The 19,328-nt window shown below is 34.8% G+C and overlaps 1 protein-coding gene across 1 annotated transcript in view; it reads right to left on the bottom strand.

Annotated features, from left to right (window-relative positions):
* Positions 1–1,366: 1,366 nt before the first annotated feature.
* The window catches only part of LOC148943996 (uncharacterized), a 347,461-nt gene continuing 329,499 nt past the window's right edge, over positions 1,367–19,328 (bottom strand). The window contains exons 7-8 of the mRNA XM_089101323.1: positions 7,608–7,904; positions 1,367–1,490 (exon numbers count right to left, since the gene is read on the bottom strand). Coding sequence (XP_088957449.1) covers positions 1,367–1,490; positions 7,608–7,904 — 421 coding nt within the window. The remainder of the gene's footprint in view (positions 1,491–7,607; positions 7,905–19,328) is intronic.

Raw genomic sequence — 19,328 nt, 5'->3', positions numbered from 1 at the left:
TCCCAAGCTTACAAGCGAAGGTGAAATCCAAAGCACCCCACAATCTGATCTCATTCCACTAATGCTTGAACTTATAGAAAGATGTTCAGAGTTACCAGTCTCTATTTCAGCTCCGTTTAGTCGCAGTGGATTTGGGATGGGGCAGTTATCATATATATATTGACCCTCAGTGAATGTCTCAAGGAAGAACAGAGAACTCTCTTATAGTCTATATATTGCTAGCCAATTCAGGTCTAATGACCTGACAACCTTCTCTCATGAGAATGAGATGTTTCCTCCCAAGCTTTCAAGCAAGGTGAAATCCAAAGCACCCCACAATCTGATCTCATTCCACTATTGCTTGAAAATATAGAAACATGATCAGAGGTACCAGTATCTATTTCAGCTCCGTTTAGTCGCAGTGGATTTGGGACGGGGCAGTTATCATGCATATGTCGACCCTCGGTGAAGCCTTTTGGCTATTACATAGTCGACGTATTCGTTCCGTATATTCGATATCAGCTCATTCGATGAGAAAGAATTGACGTCATGTAGGATGTCTACATAGAAGATGGCCGGGAAATCTGGAACAAGAATAAAGTGCGGAACAGGGACCAGAACTCGGGTTTTGCTCACAACAAGTTTACCCCAAAAATCGAAATAATAATACTTTTTGCGAGTTCATGAGAATAAGCAACAGCTGTTTGACTTCCTTTCTGAAATTTTGTTGGAAAAGATCGGCCAACTCGAAGATCGAGATGTATTCGCTACTAGGAAAGAACTTGTGTTTTGTTCTGACCGAATGTTTGATGCTGGAAATTCAAGTATTTGTGCACATGAAGAGGCGAATACATGTATTGTTTCACAGGCGAAGGTACAAAGTGATAAAGGGTAAAAGCTCCTGATTGTTCAGTCGGTAGAAAGGAATGTTCTCGTTTGCTGGTTCGTGATCTGAGGAACTGTGGATGTTCTTTGGAATTTGTGAGAACCATAAGTTTATCCCGATAAACTGCATCGCTGTGAACCTTGGAACTTCCAAATGTAAAGCACTACCGATGTTCCATGCCTTCTTGGACTGCGACGCGACACAACTTCTTTATTTGCAAATGTTGGCCATACTGCTCTGGAATTAATAGTATATCTATCCTGAGATATATCATCGATGACTTGCGCAATTGAATGTGGCAAAGACATTGAAAAGGATGTTGTTGTTAAGCTTGAACTAATTGTAAACCTTCTATATGACTGCACGAGTTGCAATGCTGATTATCAATGAGGTCCCCAAAAACATGTTTAGCCAAGGCAAATTGGTCGACCGAATTCCTGCAATGGGAGCAGCAACGCTTCACCATATCTGATGCGCTGTGCTCCAAAGTAAAATCTGGAATTAGTCGCTCAGAGGGGATCCACTTAAACTTGACCCTTCAGAATGGGGAGGGAAACGAGACAAAGGCGGAAAATGGACTCCACGTTTGAGTGATTCACCAGAGGCATCTTCTGCCTGCAAGGAGCTGACCAAGTACAATTGTAAAAAATATTGTATTCAAAAGTGCAAATGTTTAATAAGAAATGTGCTTGGGCTTAAATAAGCTATTAACTTGTTGATATAGTTATTCAAAAGTTATTGATTCCTGCCAAATTTCAATCGAAGTGATGCTTTGTTTTCAAGTGATTTGAATTACCTCTTTTTGATAACTACGATGAATCTCATAAAGTATGTAAGATAGTTTGTATAGTTGATGTCCAGCATTCTAAATTTTTTTACGCTATTAGATAGTCAGAGCGTCAAACAAACCTAATGGGACGGTCTGGTAAAGATTTTATTTTTTAGAAAACTGATATCCACTGTCCTGGCCTATCGCCTCTAATACCCTGCCTCTAATACCTGGCTTATACCCTGCTAAAATGGCCCCCGCGATCCGAATCTCTTTTTTCGCCAGGGCGATCGGAAGCAACATTATACAGCTTTTTGACGACGTTTTTGTCACCTAATTTGTCTAATTTTGAATTTTCTGCATAGTTGAGACCTCATCCGCGGCTTCAATATACGGAATCTTGTGTATCACCAAATCGTCATTTGATATTTCCCGACGTTTTTTGATTTTTAGATGAAGTTCATATAATATGAGTATATAATTGGGACAACCAATGGGTTCAGCATTATTTTTTGCCTATTTTAAGCTTTAGTAGACCATTAAAATTCCATTTAAATTTTTAGGACGTTTCGACGATGTTCTTGTGATCTGAGGATAAAAATGAGACGACCAATGGGTTCAGCAGCATTTATCCATTTCAAGACATGGGATATTAAAACCCCAATTAGCAATTTGCGACGTTATATGACGTTCTAGTGATCGAATTTTTACCTCCAGATAGAGGATTGTTCAGCACGTTCAAAAGTATATGTCTACCAGGTTTCAAGCTGTCTTGAAAAAATGTACAATTGTCATTCTTAGCCACTCCACCACAAGACCAAACTGGCCGTCAGACCCAGCATTGGATACTTTTTTGCTGATTCTGGCATTGAAGTTCCCTTTTAATTAAGATAGTATATTGTTTCAGGACCTTAATAAGTTTATAAGTTAGAAGTTTGTAAAAATGATCTGCTTCACTCTCTGGCGTGTCTCTGGTTGGAGCATAAACTATAATAACTGTTTTTTTTTTGTATAGGTGGCCTTTGAACCACTCTTACTACTCTGTGTGATATAGGTTCCCACTTGAGAAGTGACCTCGTTACAAAGGGGCTCAAGCTGATGCCCACTCCACAGTACTTAGATCAATCAAGGAATTCAGAGTTGAAAAAAGAAAAAAAAAGAATTGATCAGGTGATTATTTATGTAAATGAATTGGTGATTGGACCTTTAAGTGTTTTCTTTGTACTATATTTTGTATTGCATTAAATGTTTGCCTTGAACGATATGAATGTTTTATTTTATATTCAGAACATACATAATATTATGAATGTTTTCTTTTTTTTTCGTGCTTTAGTTATAAAGTTTATTTTGTCAGAGTTTAATTTTCATTTGTTTGTTTTTTTTTTAGTCTCATTAGTTATTGATCTGTTAAAGGCAATATTTTAATGTAACAGTTTTTTGTATTTTTCACCATCTATTTTTCATATTTTCGTTTTTTAGAAATTAATGATGCCTTAGCAGGTAATACGCAAACATTTGTGCGTACTGCAACCTCTTCTCCATTACTTGAAAATCAAAACTTAATCTTAAATGATTCCTCCAGAATATATACTTTATTATCTGAGTCAATCTACGAGGAATTTGACAACAATGATAGAGGTATATTTCGAACTAGCCGTATTTTAGTAATGGTTTGAATAACAAAACCTAAAGTGGGAAACATGTTGTAAACATATCAGCAATTAATCAGACGAGGGAATCGTTGTACTAAAATTCAAATAAGGCTAAGTTTGTGTGTATGCTTAAAAAATAGCACAAATGTAATTTAAATATATGGCAAATAATAATTTAGAGTTTCTTGTTAGATTATTTTCATTTTTAAAGGCTGCTACACTTATGAAGCAAGAAAAGAGACACATCACTACAAAGTTGTGATTTTGATCTTGTTGCTTTTAAAGGAACAATTTTGGGATAGGTGGACTTAACCTTAAAAGTGATCTTCTTTCCCCCTATTGTGGAAACCACAGCTCTTTGAACAGTTTCAAGCCTTAATCACTCTTAATATGATAGCTAATGAGCATATTGAGCTGAATACTTGACTCTTCCTGATTTCTGAATATCTGAATATTCTTTTTGGTTTTGAATAGGCCAGTACACATAAATGAACCTTAATAGTGACGCATAATACTTGGTATAGTTTTACTGGTGTTATAAACTTCTTATATTTAGGAAAATCTAGCGATTGTTTTTAATTTGAAGAATGTTTGGACATGCTAATTGGAAATTTTACTTCAAATGATATTGAGGGCTAATAAAGTCAAAATGTAATTGTAGTGTAATTTTATAAAAGTAATGTAAATGTATCTCGGTAAACCATTTTTTTTTCATAATGCAAAGCGGGTGGACAGTGAATGAGACAGAAACCTTGATAATGTATTTTTTCCTTATACGACTGGAATCTATTAGTAAATAAATGCTAGCATTTAGAGCACCAACATTTTACGGCGGACAAGGATACTTTCATTTAATCACTATTGATTGTGTAATTCCAATATTTTCAATATCATAATTGAATAAGGAAACAAACCGATAATCAACATACAATATGGTTAAAACACAAAGATCGAAAACAACATAGAAGAAAGAAGGGTGGTTAGTCATAGGGAGTAATATAGAAAAGGATAGTTAATATAGGATAGTAATATAACATATTAATATGGGATATTAAGGATAGTAATATAGAAGGACTTCTACTACTGTTATCTGCAAATTAAGACATCAAAAATGTGAACTAAGGAGATTTGAGATGAAAGGATAAAATTGCTGAGAATTTGAAAGACACAGACAGATGGAGGAAGATGAAGGATGACAGTGGTCAAATATGGGTCTGAAGCCTGGTTTCTGAAGCTTTCACCAAAACTGACGAAGATTTGCTGGGTGTTTTTCAGAGAAATTGCCTACGGATTTTTTCTGGGTATCCGGATGACTGACCATATTTCAAGCAGAAGGCTTTACGAATAGTGTAGTTCACACTCTCCAGGGTTATAATGAGATGAAGGTTGAGAAGGCGTGAGGGTGGTCTGCGGATGAAGGATGGCAGAATGTCAATTATTTTCTTTTTTGGCCAACCGTCTGGAGCTAACCAGAGAGCAGGTTTTCCGTGGTGATGGTGGAAGGATGTTGTAAGGAAAGATTTAAGGGAAATAGGTACCTCCTGGGAGGGTGTAAAGAGGGAGGTTTTGAATGAATTGGGAGGGCGAAGAGTGTGCATAGCTTTGTTGGTCTTAGGTAAGATAAGATTTATTGCTTAAAAATCACTTATCACAAGCGTGAAAGGGCCGAATTCGCACTTGAACGTCATATAAAGCGAAGAAAGAACGATAAAAACAATTAAATAACAACAGAAAATTATAACAGATTCAATTTTAAACGATTAAAATGTTAATAAAATAAACTAATTAAAGTCATGACAATGTACTACCAAAATTTGGTTATCGAAAATTACAAAAAAGCGACAACATGTAAAATTAACAATAGTATACAATAAAATTAAAACAAAAACATAAGTTAATTAGTGACTAATAAACATAAATGAAACAAAAAAAACTTTGCAAAATGTGCCTTAATATCAATAACTGAATGGTAAAAAGTGAGTGGGGGGGGGGTAGGCTGCAGAGATTCACTGGTTGAAAATGTCAGCTATGTAAGGGATAAAAGTTCTTCTATATCTTTCAGTGCTAACTCTTATGGGGGCAAGAAGGGGGATTTTTGTTGACACAGAACGCGGGGTCGAAGGGGTGAATATTGACCAGGGAAAAGGGGAGTTATTCGAGGGTTATGAAGGGCATTGTTAGCAAAACGCAAGGTAATTTTTGCTCTCCCTTCCTTAAGGGTGACAAAATTAGCTCTCCTAAGAAGAGAAATATAAGGTAATGTACCCTATTGAAGATAATTTTTAGGCACTTTTTTTGGGACTGCCTGTAGTCTATCAAACAATTTAATGTTAATGCCAGGATTCCAAACCTGATAGGCTTACTCAAGGATTGAGTATAAAGATAACATAAAGATCCTCGGATAGTATCAGATAGGGTATTTAAATCTCTCAAAGATTCAGGGAGGGAAATTGCGGCATTTGCATGTTTTAATATGTCATTAATATGAAAATCCCATTTTAAGTCGCTTGAAATGGTAACACCCAGTAATTTCATAGTGGTAACAGACATTTCAGGGGGGATTGGACAGGAGAGAGAAGGGGGAGTTTTGAGAAAATTATTGGTAATAACAGTTGACTTTAAAGGGTTGACTTTCATAACATCAGTAAGAGCTTCGGCTGATGTCGATTCCATGATGTCCATTGGGTTGCTTTTTGAATTTTTGAAACATGTCTCTAAGACAGTTAGATCATCAACGAATTTCTATCTATCTGAAAAATAAACACCAAGGCTGTTTATAATTTGTAAGAAATAAATTTGGACGTAAGAGGGTTCCTTGGGTAACACCATTATAAATTGAGAGGGGATCAGAAATTACATTCAGGTATTTCACGACTTGCGTTCTATTAGAGAGGAAGGACGCAATTATTCCAATAAAATAAGGGTCAACTTGAAAGTCATTAGATAGCTTTTTGCAAGTCAACAGCGATAACATTGAGCCAGGTATTGGGTTTTTCGAGTGTGTTATATATTGTGCACATAAGGTACACAAAATAGTTGGTAGTAGATGTTGACTGTAGGTTTCTGAATTATGTTTGGTCAACATTTGGGATTTTCTTTACTTTCAACCACAAAGCTAAAAACCTTTCATATCATTTCGAAAAAACTGGAGTAAGAGCAATGGGACGGACACCATCAAAATCTTGATCGTAACCTTTCTTTTTTAAGGGAGTAATAAAACGTAGGTGACCGCCTCACTTGCCAGATCTTGAGGGGGGGATGGTTGAGTGCAATTTCATTGTCTAAGATCAGCAAGGAGCGACATTTAAAAAGAGTTTAATTTTTGATATAAGAGAAATACTTGCAAAAAGACTTTACTAAAAATATAAATTAACTTTTGAATGTATAAATAGATCCGTGAAGTTAAATATTTTTTAAAATTTTTATGACTTTGAAAACCATTTTCTGTACAGTTTACAATCTTAAATTGTACAGTTTTGTACAATTTATAATATAAACTCTTCAGCCTTGAGAAGCAATGTCTCGCAGGTGTATAGTTGTAAAGCTCGCACAGATACTATGTAGACTCTTACTTTGGTTTTTTTCTGAAATATCCTGTCTAATCTTTTCAAACTTTTCAGTAACCATCTAGTTGACCAAGACAACTCGCCTGAGATTTCTTAGGGCATTATTCATTATCCTGTCTTATCACGTGGTTGAACAATGTGGATGAATAGGGTCATTCTTGCTTGACACTGGACTCATTTTTGGACTTGGAAGGGTCGTTTCCCGAAATACTGTGACTCGTCTCGTTGTCTATTCTTTCGCTTTTATTCTTATAACATAATATGCGGCCTTTTGTACTCGTGCTGGATACTATTAGTTCTGCTGTCCTCGAAGATGAATTTGTAAAAAAATGAAAAAAAACGGATTTGAAGATGAATTTTGATCAAATTGTTGATCTAGAGTTTGTTGAAAAATATGACAGACTCCCAATTATCATTTTTCTCCGAAAAATCCCAGGCAAATCTTTAGCTGATGAAGTTAGAGCATTGCTTAGACGCTATGGCCAGGTATTGAACAAGCGTTGAAAGTAGTCCGAAGGGGGTGATTTAATTGAGGATTACACTGGCCGAGCTTCAGCGCTTACGTATATTGTATTCCACTTTTCACCGATGGTTATCATAATCCAAGATAAAAAGATATTTGTCTCGTACAATGGCCAACCCAAGCTTTGTTTCATCATTCAGAACGACGAAATTGATGATACAAACTCTCCGAGAAACAATACGAACCAGAGAAGGGGTACAACAGAAAAAAGATGCAATCCTTAGGACATTGCCTGGCCAGTTTCGCCAGCGTGACCAACGATGGAAAACAAATCAATATAGCATTGCAGAATATTCTGTCACTTAGCAGCTTAAAAGCAGTCAAACTTAATTTTTGCAGCCTCATCACTATTTCATAAACCAGAGAATACGAAACAGTCTGAGACATCACGCGTAAAAGAATCCAGAGAAAGAAGTTATTAATCAGCTTGATCCAACTCAGCTCTAAAACAAGGACAAGAAAGAAGAGGAGAGGACCCAGCTGAAGGTTAGTGATGGACAGTGAATCAGCAAACAGCCATGAATAACACCTGATATACAAAGACTTTAAAAAGTGAGCAGCATCAATTGGCAAAATATCACAATAATAAATGTTCTCCTATCATCTGGCACAAATAACTGTCAGCAATGCGAAGAATTCTCCAGAAGGAAAATTATCAAGCATCTCACTGCAGAATCAATGATTGTCTTAGAAGACTTCAATTGCGTATCACAGTCAACAGACATCAGAAGTAAAGCCATGAAAAATTACAAGAGGAAACTAAGCAATGAACTAAAGAAATTGTACGTGTTTGGGAGCTGAAAAATGTTTGGAAAAAACAAGAATAAGGAGTTGTATTCCACCCGTATTAACGCAAGAGGTGCAAACCATATACACAGGATCTACTAAACGCCAAGCTCATGAAAAATGTTACGAAAATTGAAAATGTTGTGGTAACTTTCACCGATTACGCGGTTATATGTATAATTATTAACTTCAATTTAGATGAGACTACATTGTCGACTTAAAAAAACAAGTATCTTGGCGAAATGGATCCAAATTTATAACAAGAACAAATACGAACCGAGTAGTTTGAAGCAGAATAAAAGTAACAATAAAAGTCTACGCTGAACAAACAGGCGTGGACAATTTTTGATTAAGTTCAAAGCAAAAATTATTTATTTCATTAGAGACCTGGAAAAGCAACAGAGAAGCGGGACAGAAGCTCACAAAAGCCATCTGTTTAGGCCATTAACAGACCTATAAGACGGCATATATATAGTTCATTTGGTATCAATATGAAACAGCAAATAAGACAAATTAAAGAAAAAGAGTTCTAAACCTTCAAGATAAAAAATAGATTACAAGAGTTGGAAGTATTAAGACTGGTAACGATGTCAGAAAAGGTTAAAGCGCAAGCGAAGAGAATTGAAAACCAAATTGGGAAAGTCAGAACCGAAAACGGTGGAACAACATCGGATCAAACGAGAATATAAAAAGAAACTACCTCCTTTTACAGAGTGTTGTATAAAAAACCTCCTATTGAAAACACGACAGAGAACTACTTTGGTGAATTTTAATGATCATGCTAGACTCTATATGAAGACAATGCACGCCTAGGGCACGAAATTAAGAAACATGACTTAGAAAAAAATATCCGGGTTAATTAATGGAATATCGGCAGGAATTGCCGGGCTAAGCTGTGATTTTTATAAGTTAACTTGGAGTGAAATCGGGGAATTTTTAATGAAAGTACTAAAAGAATTTGGGTCAAGAAGATACCCTGATAATGAAGTACTAGTTATATTACTGTTACACAAGGGCGGACCTTGAAAAGAAGTGCCAAACTGACGACCAATTTCTTAAACAAACTGGGACATTCGACTCTGTACTAAAAACTGACGAAAAGTGCAGAATAGAAAGTGGGAGATTACCAGTACGGTGGTATAAAAAGCAGAAAATCCCAAAATGTCCTGACAGTCCTCAGACATTTGCCTCCGACGAGATAAAAAAAAAACGATGGACAAAGTTATAGGTTGGAACCTATTAGCCCTAGTTGGTGCTGACATACTGAGGGTATATAATTCCATAATACGAGAAGTTTTATGGTTATTAATGTGAAAAAATATCAAGTTTGGAAATAAAAAGATTTATAACTTTAAAATACTGTAGTTTACGCTGAAATGGTGATAAAAATGTACGGAAAACTGGCCTCAATAATAAACCTAAAAAGAAGTCATCCGCACAGGGATCCTTTTTTTCTGGAAGGCTATATAACCTATGTTTCGACACACTGTTCCAGTATGCAGAAAAAAGAATGTGTGGTGTTCAAGTTTCTGAAAAGTGCAGCATTCTTAGATGGCGGAAATATATCACAGGAAGCGACACTAATGTGAAAACGGTGTGCAACGGGTTGCAGTAGTACTTAGAAGAATTTTACGTGGAAATACACTGAAAAAACAGCAGTGGACTACCCTTAAACGAACTTGCAAATCATGACGATATAGCAAGAAATCGTTGGCTCACGTTTGTGGCAAAAGCGGGAGCATTGGGACGGACTTTTGAAAGTGCTGAACGCAAGAAAATTTGGGAGGAATAAATGAATAGAATAGTAGTGAAATTGAGTCAACTGAGAAATCAGAGAGACTGTTTGCAATTAGTATGGTTCGGCTAGCTAAGTGTCTTGAAAATGTGAAAATACAGGGACTTTCTTGTGTTATACTGAGTGGTTTCAACTGTGACTTGATAAAGTAAGGTAAAAATCCATCTAGTCATGTCACTACTTTATGTTTTGGTTGACAGTGAATATTTACTCGTATCAAAAAATAAGGATTTTTCGTATAGCCACAATAGTAGAAGTACATCTAATATTGACCAATACTTGCAAGAAAAGTAAAGACTGATACTGAAATTCCTGTTTGGTCGCCTAATATCAGTTTACGGAATGCTTGTAATTCTGCTAAGTTGTGGCTCTCTATCTGGCGGGAAGCCGGTTCACCGCTTGATGATTGGCTGAATAAGATTCAGATTCTTAAGAAACGACGATTTGCAAAGGAGCTTTTTTTGCATCGTGGTTCTTTGATTGTGGCAAATTCTGAAGCGGTTTGTTCGAATCCGAATAAGCTTTGGTCGGCATTATCTAAGGATTCCCGCAAAGATCCACCATCGCAAATTCCACTACTGTCATGGATTGAACATACCCAAAATGAATTCTCGCCACCAGACTCACAGCTTCCGGATGGTTTTAAAACTCGTCTTGATGATTTTTTTTTCGATTGCAAGAAGTCTTGGTGTTGCTGTTAAGAAGATTATGATATATTCAGCTGTTAAAAAGCTGAAGAAAAAGAAATCACGTTTAACAATAGCATTGTTAAACCTCAGTCCAATACCCTGACTGTATGTTTTCTTCTTGGGATCGACATCTCACTGATTGGTTACGTAGATGGCGTCTTTAGTTTAAGTAATTTTCTGTGTGGCCGGGAACAAAATTTTCTGCAACTCCCGTGCAATTATCATAAAACATGCCTGTAGTTCAACACTGATAAATTTTTTGTGTTGTTGTTTAATTCAAAAGAAAATGAGTATGCGCCAGTTCGATTAGGTGATGTCGAAGTTGAGCCATTTAAGTCTAGTTTGGAGCTGGATCTACCCTTTGTGAGATCAATTACTGAAACCCTTTGGCTCTGTATGCCTTACTGCCACACCTACATGTCGTACTTTTATAGACATATTGTTGCAAATAAGCAGAAATTCTATAACCAAATTTAATCATCACGGACTAGTGCTCGAGTGCTTCCTCAGTGTCTGTATTTGAGTCTGTGCTGGCGCATTTTCACTCTGAGGGATACACGTAATCTTCGAGCTACATGTTATAGGTTTGCAAAGTTTGTGGACGTTACAGACAGCCCGTGAGTTTACTACACTTGAATTGGCTCTCAAATCGTTTTGTTTGTTGGGTATTAAGTTTAGACCTTGTACTCGACGGACGGACAACATTCATGTGTTTAATATTTTTCAAAATTGCCTCTTACGACCCCCCTCTCCCCCATAACCTGATCTTTTTCCACTTTGATGCACATAGTTGCTGAGCTCTACACCACTAACCTTGCGTCAGAAGCCTTAAGTCATATAATTGTACCATTAACTTACCGTAGAGGTTGATATGTTGTCACAGTCAAGCTGTTTTTTGAGTAAGAAGCGACGCGACTGAATAATAAGCAAAACTCTAAAAACTAAATTTTTATGGAAAGAGATACATCAAGATAATAAGATATTGATGCCAAATTTTTGATATTCAATTATTTCAGTGTTACCCTTCAAAATCTACGAGCAATAGAAACTTTGTTTGTCTTTATAATAAACAGAGGGGGGCTAACACCACTTAGAAGTCAATAAAGCTTAATACAAGTCACACCCAGGGATGTAATTTGCTATGAGACAGGGGGTTTAACTGCTTTCTCCAGACCCCAATTTGTCCCAGAGACCCCAGTTTGTTCTATATCTGAAATATATTTTCTTCGAAATATTTTCAAAGCTCAGATGAGCCTGTATAATTCACAGAAAAGAGTTAGTTGTTTTTAAGGCTTTGTTTTGCATGTATTGTAATATGTAGCTGAATTTTCCTTTTCCACTGTCATTTTCACTTGATTTGGGAGAATTGACTCCACATTTGCCCCCCAGAGTTTTGATGAAATTTAGTCCCTGACCACACCATGTGATTCAGCGTGTCAGATAACCGTATTGCAGAGGTTTCAAGTTCCCATCTGTAAAAGTGTTAATTTTTACATTTTTTTCCAGGAGAAAGTTCACGGATGTGTGATTGTATCTTTGTTCCAGGGACGATTAAATCGCATGAATAGTCCTAGAAGATAAAAAGAGCCCTCATTTGAAGGGAAACCAAAAGGTTTAGTTATATTCTTCTTTAACCAAAAAATTGAATGATAACTAAATCCACGTCCACACTACTTAGTTCCAAACTTCGTTTCCTACCCAATTTGGAAGTGGATATACATTTGTTCCTAGTTATGGAAAACTGGTTTAAATAGACACGAGTGTTATATACATTGATCCCCCCTCCAACTCCACTAGGACATGTAGTTAGTTAATGAAATTTTCCTTACTTTAAAGATAGTGTATGTTATTGGGGGGGGGGCCGTAGGTTGGTTCTGCTTAAATGTATATCATTTCGAATTGTCTGGGGGTGAAAGTTACGGGCACAGATTAACATGGGTTCAGGTTCCCACAGTCTAGTCAGACAGTATTTATCTGTGTCGTAATATATATTGAGGGAGCAATTTATATACAGGTATATGTCAATGTGTATACCCCAAAGGACGGTCAAACTGGGGTGTACTGTTCTTAGGGAGTTTTAGATATGGGCGGGACTTTTCATTGGGCTATATTCTCTGGGTGGAATTTTGTGCGGCAATAAATTTTTACTGGGGGGGTGAGGGTTTACGGGACAGACTAGTAACTGATAGCGGCATATCTAGCCTGATTTGAAAGCTAATCAAAAAATGAAGTCTTTCAAATGAAATTTTGCTAAGAAAAAGAGACGTGGTGGACTCACGCAAGGACTTTTCGGGGGAAAGATCCTTCGAAAAGGAAGGGTTCGTAGGGGAATAGATCTTAGTGATGGTTTCGGGGAATCTCCTCAGGGGTATTTTAATTTCAAAATCTTGGTCCTAGTAACTATCAGATCGTGTTCTAAGATCACTTTATAACACTTTTGACAAGTTTGTTTTGTTTTCAAATCATCTATGACCGATTCATGTGTTGACTTGTTTTTCAAGTGTATATTATGTTTTCACTGGGGATATGCTAGCTGATTAATATACTTATCATAGTTGTCTCAAGGAACGGCGTGGGACTCTTGGTTTTTTCAAAATTATTTTCTGTTTGTTGATTTTGCAACTGTCTTTGACTGTTTGCCTTGGTAATTGAACACCATGTCAGTAGTATGTGTAAAATGAATGTGCTAGATACAATCGAATTTATCGTTTATACCGGGGTAACTGGTTTTCCAGGGGCCACCTGCGTATAAGCCAAGATGAGGTTATTTCTCAATTTCCTTGAATATCCTGGTTTTCCAAGACCTGTTGTATTTTTTACTTTTAATTTTCCAACGATTATGTTATTCAAACTTGTATTTTTAAAACAATATGGTTTTATTTAGCGTTAAATATTTTATTTCAGATTAAGTAAATTTTTGACTGAATTGATCAGGTTATCACATAACCTAAGTCCTAAGCTACGAAAATATTTCAGTAGGAATAATATTGCGTTTTGTAAGAATCTTAAATAAACAGAAAATTAAGATATATAGTTTATGTCTTCAACCCATCATGGACCACTTCAGAGCTAGATAATAGAGTTTTTTTTTTCATTTTGTCTTTATATCAGAATCTTTGAAATATACAGAAGATGAGTGTGAAAGGCTCTCGTTTGTTTTCTGGGCTTATTGCAATCAGTTTCAACATGGTTTTATTCGAAGTGGTTGGAATATCCACTGAGTAGAGAAAACAGTATGAGGAGGGAATCTGTTTAAACTGCTAGTCCTCCCATGCCCTGGAATGATGTTTTTGAAGCATTAAAAAGGCTTCATGTTTTCGCCATGGGTATTATGGGCATAGTATATTATTCAACTACCTATGATTTTAGTAGAAACTAACTAACCACTCGTCTGTCCAGGCCATCCTGAAAGGTATTTATAAGAGCACTGATCTCATACATAATTAATTTCGTTAGCCTTCAGTGTGAGTTTCGCAAGGATTTGATCCTAAATCATTTTTTATAATCAATGAACTCTGTACAAACCTGGTAACGGTGATTCATTAAGACGCTCTTGAGGAGTAATGAACTCTGATCAAACCCAGGCAAGGCGATATTATTGGTGTTCTGGAAGACCATTAAAATCTGAACAAACCCGGTAATGGTGATTTATTAAGGCGCTCTTGAGGAACAACGAACTCTGAACAAGCCTTGACATGGCGGTTCTACCTTTGTCGATTGCTATTGCAAAACATATTGCCTAATGTTTTAAGATGATGGCCAAGTAGTTTTCGATGATCACAGAAATATTTGACTTGTGTAGGGTTTAAACTGGGGACTCTTAAGGATGAAGAAATGACGTGCTAGTCTTATTTTATTTCGTATATTAACTATTATTTTTAATTGTTTTATTTTAGTTTTACTACTGATGACGGTCACTGCGTATGTGTCCGAAATATCTAGTATTTTTTATGGAATTTTATCACTGTTTGTGAAAGTTATCACTGTCCATTAAAAGGTTTTATCCCTATTCTAATTTTTATTTATTTTAAAAAAGAAACAATCCACAATAATATTTAATTTTGTTTCATGTTCATTTTACACTCAAGACCAGAGAAATAGGTTGCACCACATGGCATTCAAGAAAGACCTCACCGAATCGGAAGTAATTACAGTTGCGCAACTAGATAATCAATATGAAGTTTTTACGTCATAGTGCTGCTAACAATTCATTGACTCTAAGAGCTACGCAATGGTTTTTTCTATTCCTCTCTGATATTGTTTTGCAAAATTAACATTCAAGGCTTGTAAAGTCACTTTCATAAGACTTTATTGATTCTCTAAGTACCTTAGAACTATGTCATTGCATAACTGGCACTCAAGACCAGAGATATCAGTTACGTAACATTTTATTACTCTTCCATGGACCTTTTCAAGATCTTACACATACTCGCCCTTTTCGAGACCTTGCTGACATCATCTTGTAATTTTTGCTGTAGCATTGGGTATTCTTGGCTTTATTTCACTGCTAATAGCGCCTTCAGCTTCCAATAGGGGAAATTTACATACTTGTTTACAAGATTATAATTCTGAAGCCTGTTATCAGTATATTTAGTGTCATTTTAAGACATGAAAAGAATTTGAAAAGATTTCTAAGTTAAAAAAATGAAGTAAAATAATATTCCATTAGAAAACTAATTTTGCTAAAAGATAAAAATACAATTAACATGCGTATATATTTTTCAATTCGTATTAAGAAAAATATCACAAGTAAGTTTATTTTGACATAATAATATGTACTGTTATTTCGAGACATGAAAAAAAGTTGAAAAAATTTCTACGTTTAAAAAAAATTCCCTACAAACACTAGTTTTCTAAAAGAAAAAATCTCGTCCAACATACTTATCTCATATTCATTTCCCTTGTCTAAAATATAACAGGTTAATTTCTTTTGTAAAAAAAGTTGAAAAAATATTCAAGTTAAAAAAAAATTTATGTTAAAAAAACATTTGTTCAAACAAAAATAAACACAACAAAAAATAATTAAGATTCACCTCTAGTGGCTTTTTTTAAACCAAAGATCATATATGTCCTTCAGCCATATACAGTTCAATGATATGGCAACTGCATGAAGCCTATTGCTCAAAATTTACTTCTGAGAACATAGCAATCATCGACTTGTTGGCTCTGTTTACTAACATATTACTCTTTTAACATATTAAGTCTCACGTCTCACATTCGATTCCTACACCAGACAAATAATTCATAAATTAAAAATATCATCAGCAATGACTTTAGTTAGGTAGGTAGCAGCACTTGAGGAATTGGTGCTAAACCTTCTCGTGATCTTAAACCACTAAGAAAGAAAAGAGTAGTGCCTATGGGCGTGGTCATAAGTATTAATTTGATACTACTCGTTAGACTTAATCGTTACTTCAAAAGGTGACATTTGATGGATTTTATCAATGTGTTTCAATGAACAATTTATCAACATCAAGGTGTTAGTTGAGTTGATTATGACATTATTTTTTCGACCTTAGGAGTCCCCAGTTGAAATCCTAAACCAGATAAATATTTCTAAAATCATCAGAAAAAGCCTTAGACTTCATCTTAAAACGTAACTCAGTCTGTTTTGCAAGAGCATCGAGAAAGGTAGAAACCCCTTGTCTGTTTTTTTTCAGAGTTCATTGTTCCTCAAGAGCTCCTCAAGAGCTCCTTAGGAAATCACCATTACCGGGTTTGTTCAGAGTTAATTGATCCCCAGGACCAGTATAAGGTTAAATCCTTACGTAACTAAAACTCAAGGCCAGAGAAAACGATTGTACAGGAGTAGATTAATCTTCTAAGTGCCTTAGGGGATGACCTTGACAAGCGAGGTGCTATTTACTTTCAATTAAAGGGGTATGGGGCCGAGTAAATTCATTATGTGAATTCAGTGAATTCATATAGGGCCGAGTGAATTCCTCTTCTGTGTATTTCAGAGATTCCGATATAAAGACAAAATGAAAAAAAAATCCTGATTATACTGATCTGAACTGGTTGAAGACTGAAATATATATATATATATATATATATATATATATATATATATATATATATATATATATATATATATATATATATATATATATAAATATATATGTACATATATATATGTCTTCTGTTGATTTAGGATTCTTGCAAAATGAAATAATATTTTATCGAAAAATCTGTTAAGTCGGAAATTATTTTAATTTGAAATATAATGTTATGACGCAAAATGAAATTATTAAGTATTGAAAATGCCACTTTGACTAATACAAGACTTTGCAAATTAACCATAAAAAGTAACACAGGTCTTGGAAAACCAGAATATGTGGCCATTCAAGGATATTGAGAAATAACCACATTTCTCAATGAAGAAGCGGTTGACCCTAAGGTATAAAAGATACATTGTATTATATATAATAGCTTTTGTATAATAATACTTTGGTGACCTATGGTCCTTTTGGTTAGGACTGCTTTTGATTATCATAAGTAATCTTAAAAGCTTATAATTATATTTTTTGTATTCTAATTATTTTGTGTGGCAAATAGTCCCAGTTCCATGTCTATTAACCGAACCTTGTATTGTTGTTTGTTGAGTTCAATAAAAATAATACTATTTATACAAAACCTCTATAATATTATGTATGCTTTATATCTACGCCCAGAAGGCACGCCTAGTATAATTAGAAAGACTTAGTCTAAGGAAAAGCTACCCTACTAGTAGTCACTCTAAGAGCGTACCCCTCTAGGAGCCCGACTAACAGACTTTTATTCCAGTTGAATTAATTATAAGCTAAAGGTTTCGAAACTATAATGTTAGCTAAATTGATTTAATCTTTTGCTTTTTTTATGAAAAAATCTAGTTGCCTTTTATAAATTTTATTTCATCTTGAGCTGTTAAATTCAAGCTTGTATTAGGATGATTATGCAAAATTCTTTGATCATCTAAACTTTTGAAATTATTTATTGTTTTAACTTGTTTTTTTCTAAATAATATATTCTAAATTGTATTTAATTGATTTACATTCTATCTTCTGTTCACACTAATTAGCTTATACATATTTTTTTCAATTTTAATTTTTTTTTTCCTGAATTTGATATGAATGGTAGTGTTTTAAAATTAAGTGTCAACCAAAGACGTGTCTTGAGGGAAAAGAACACTACGCTTGAAACCCCCTTCCAAATATTTCTTGGACTCGTAGAATAGTCTTGAAATGCAGATAAAATAACAGCCTCGACTCCCCCACCCCAAAATATTCTTTTAGTTGCTCTTCCGGAAAGAAAAAGATTTTGTTTGCCCTCCTCCTAACAGAATTCCTGGATAAGCGTTAAAACCATCTAATTAATTCCAAAATTTAAGGGAAATGATGAATAGTTTTCCCCATTCATCATAATTTTACCCATTCCCCATTTATCATGAAAACACGTGTAACTTAAAAAAAGGAACTCAAAATAGGTTCACACTGGTAAAACAAATCGGTACAAATAATAGGTCAGTTTTGCCTTATTTACCTTTCTTATTCACTTTTTTTAGCTTTGCTAAACGATCTTGACGTCTATGATAGCCATTTGATAATTAAACGACATGCAAGCATCAAGAAAAGTACCTAGAAAAAGAGAAAGAACTTAGACCCTTGAAGTTTTTTAAGCAAGCAAGTCTTTGTATATATCCTTCTCCATTGACAGGAACCAGCTGAATAACTTTGGAAATAGGAAATTTGAAATTTAATGAAAAGAAATATAAAGAAATACTTTTTCTACATAAATTATATTTGGATAGAACTTTTTTTTCGTAGTTTGCTAATTGAAATACCGTCAGGCAGATGGGTTCCAAAAAGAATCTGTGGATAATTTCTCTGGAAACAATCCAACAAATGCTCCTCCGTCTTTCCTACTGCCCACATTTCAGAATTATACCTGAAGACGGTCATCATTATACATTCATGTGTTCTAATTTTGGTTTTCTGACATCCTTCTTTTTTACCAAACATTTTTCTTTTTTTTAAAACACCCTGGGCCAAGGCTATTCTACCTTAATTTTCTCATGGCATCCGAGTGAAGGTGTCTACTTGATCAATCTTCTCGTTACCCAGTATTATCCTTCACTTTAACTAATTCTTATTCAATGTAACTTAATGTTATTAACCTTAATTTTTTAAACCTATTTTTGTACCCTTAATTCTCAGAACCTCAAGTTATCATTCATTTTGCTTAGGTTTTCAACAAGGACTGTCGAATCATCATCGTAATCTATATCTAGGACAAGTTTTATTTGGTCTATGTATCTGTGTCTGAAAATGAGTTTATTACAAATATTTAATTTCATTAGTTACTTGCCAAAACTGTTCAAGAGACAAATAGTTTTCAGTAAAGCACCAATGACGCAGAATGCGTTATACTTTTACATTTAGGGAAAGGAACAGTAGCCAAACCCTTGTTTGTTGTGATTTTTGTTTGTTTTAAGCTAGAATTATATATTCATTTTATATTTTACACCTTTTAAGATTTATTTTATTTATTTATGCTAGTAATTGCTTTAGGTTTCTTTTCTATGATTGTTTATTGAATTTCTGTTCATTTTGGATTTGATTTATTGTTCAATAGCACTTTTTTGTCGTTTTGAGCTTGAATTACTATTGATTTCTATTTCTAACGATCTCAAGTTTATTTTGGTCTT

This window comes from Artemia sp. Qi Xiang Cuo, chromosome 15 (genome assembly GCF_049724085.1).
Source record: "Artemia sp. Qi Xiang Cuo chromosome 15, ASM4972408v1, whole genome shotgun sequence".
Taxonomy (NCBI): Eukaryota; Metazoa; Arthropoda; class Branchiopoda; order Anostraca; family Artemiidae; genus Artemia; species Artemia sp. Qi Xiang Cuo.
Note: the sequence above shows the minus strand (reverse complement) of the source record. Positions and strands in the feature narration are given on the sequence as shown.